Below are 1,831 nucleotides of genomic sequence, written 5' to 3' on the forward strand. Positions count from 1 at the left end.
ACAATAACAAGAAAATGTTCCTGAGTTCCCATATTCATCCTCTAAGAAACATAAGACAAATCTCATTCACCTGAGGGAAGTGGAAACCAAGACCTGTGCTTTCTTTTATCCCCTCAGGAGCATGTGCCAATGCAAAGCAGCCCTCAGACTCACTATAAAAGCCCAGGCCTATCTGAGAGGCCCCATCTCCTTCTCACTGGAGCTCCAGCAAAGCATGGCTATCCTGGTGCTGCTCCTCTGCCTGGTGACATTTCCAAGTTGTAAGTGTTTCAGGGTTTCAGGAGAGGGACCCAGGCATGTCATCTATGTAATGTATGACTGATCATGATGTTGCTTGTCTCCAGGTGTCTTTTTCCAGGTACAGTTGAAGGAGACAGGACCCGGCCTGGTGCAACCCTCACAGACCCTGTCTCTCACCTGCACTGTCTCTGGATTCTCACTAACCAGTTATGAAATACACTGGTTTCGACAACCTCCAGGAAAGGGTCTGGAGTGGATGGGAGTAATATGGAGTAATGGAAACACAAGATACAGTTCAGCTCTCCAATCTCGAATCACCATCAGTAAGGACAACTCCAAGAGTGAAGTCTTCTTAAAACTGAACAGTCTACACACTGAAGACACAGCCATATATTACTGTGCCAGAGACACAGTGAGGAAACTCCAATTTGAGCCTACACAAAAAAATACCTCCTTGTAGAGACATCTGGGACCAGCAGAGGGCACTAAGGATAAAAAGGGATTTCTGAGAACCAAAAGTAAGATTCACCTCAGAGGCTAAGGCTTCATGACCTCGAATTTTAATATCACAACCTGTGATTTGTTCTTTCAGCAAAGCATATCCTGAGGCCCCTTCCCTTTGTCTTATTATATTCAACCTTCTATGTGTGCAAACATGAGATCAATTTTTTTTACATACTCTCTAAGTTAGTCAATTGTTTCTGATTAACAGAAAGAATGGCATATAATTTAATATATCCTGTGGTGTTCTCTCTGTCTCTGTCTCTCTCTTTGTGTGTGTGTGTGTGTGTGAAATAATAATTCAAAAGGAGTCTGTAATTGTGACACTTGTTGACTTAAATTTTAATGTAAAGCTTTGGAATTTTGAATATTTTTAATTCATTCTCTTTGTTTTGAATATGTGATGGAGAAACTGCAGCTTCTCTGTAAAATACACTTTCCAAGGGTAGATTTGAAAATGAAATATACAATATTTGCTTCTTCTAAACCAAGGAAACTTAGAAGATTACACTTGGTTATCATTTGTAAAAGGTTCTAATATTTGCATCTTGTTAAAAATCAGTATGCACCCTAATTTTCAAGGTATTATTCCTCTGTAGGCATATTTGCATGCCCTTGATGTTCAAAACTCTCAGCCACTAGTGTGCACATCCATACTGGTATAAGCTTCATTACTGCCTCCAACTGTCACCAGCCCTTTCCATAGTATCTGATTTCTATGAAAAGTGAGTTTCTGTTTATGATTTGTTAATGTTTTTACTGCTAACAAAGGTTCCCAGCGTTATCTGCTTCTCCTAAGCACCCTTAATTCTAAAGAATTCCAAATTCTCATCCCCTGTCCAACCACTACTTGTATTTCTATTCCTGGTCCCTCTTTATTGAGGAGTCCCCAAATAAAAAGCACAGACTCTCAAGGGCCCTCCATCTACAAAATATTTATAAAGACAACTTCTATCACCTGTCTTGGATCTCACAAATGGCTATACTGGTGAACCAGTGAGCCCCAGTGATAATTCCATCCCGACATCCCTCAGATAAGATAACTGTTTGTTTTGCAGTCTCGGAGACCTGAATTCATAGTTTAGATCCC

At 40.3% G+C, this 1,831-nt stretch overlaps 1 gene segment (V, D, J or C); it reads left to right on the top strand.

Moving 5' to 3' along the window:
- Positions 1–214: 214 nt before the first annotated feature.
- Positions 215–700, top strand: LOC130882851 (Ig heavy chain V region PJ14-like). The segment is given in 2 exon segments: positions 215–260; positions 345–700. Coding segments are annotated over 2 exon segments (402 nt in total).
- The last annotated feature ends 1,131 nt before the right edge of the window (positions 701–1,831 follow it).

The sequence above is a fragment of the Chionomys nivalis genome, chromosome 10 (genome assembly GCF_950005125.1).
Source record: "Chionomys nivalis chromosome 10, mChiNiv1.1, whole genome shotgun sequence".
NCBI lineage: Eukaryota > Metazoa > Chordata > Mammalia > Rodentia > Cricetidae > Chionomys > Chionomys nivalis.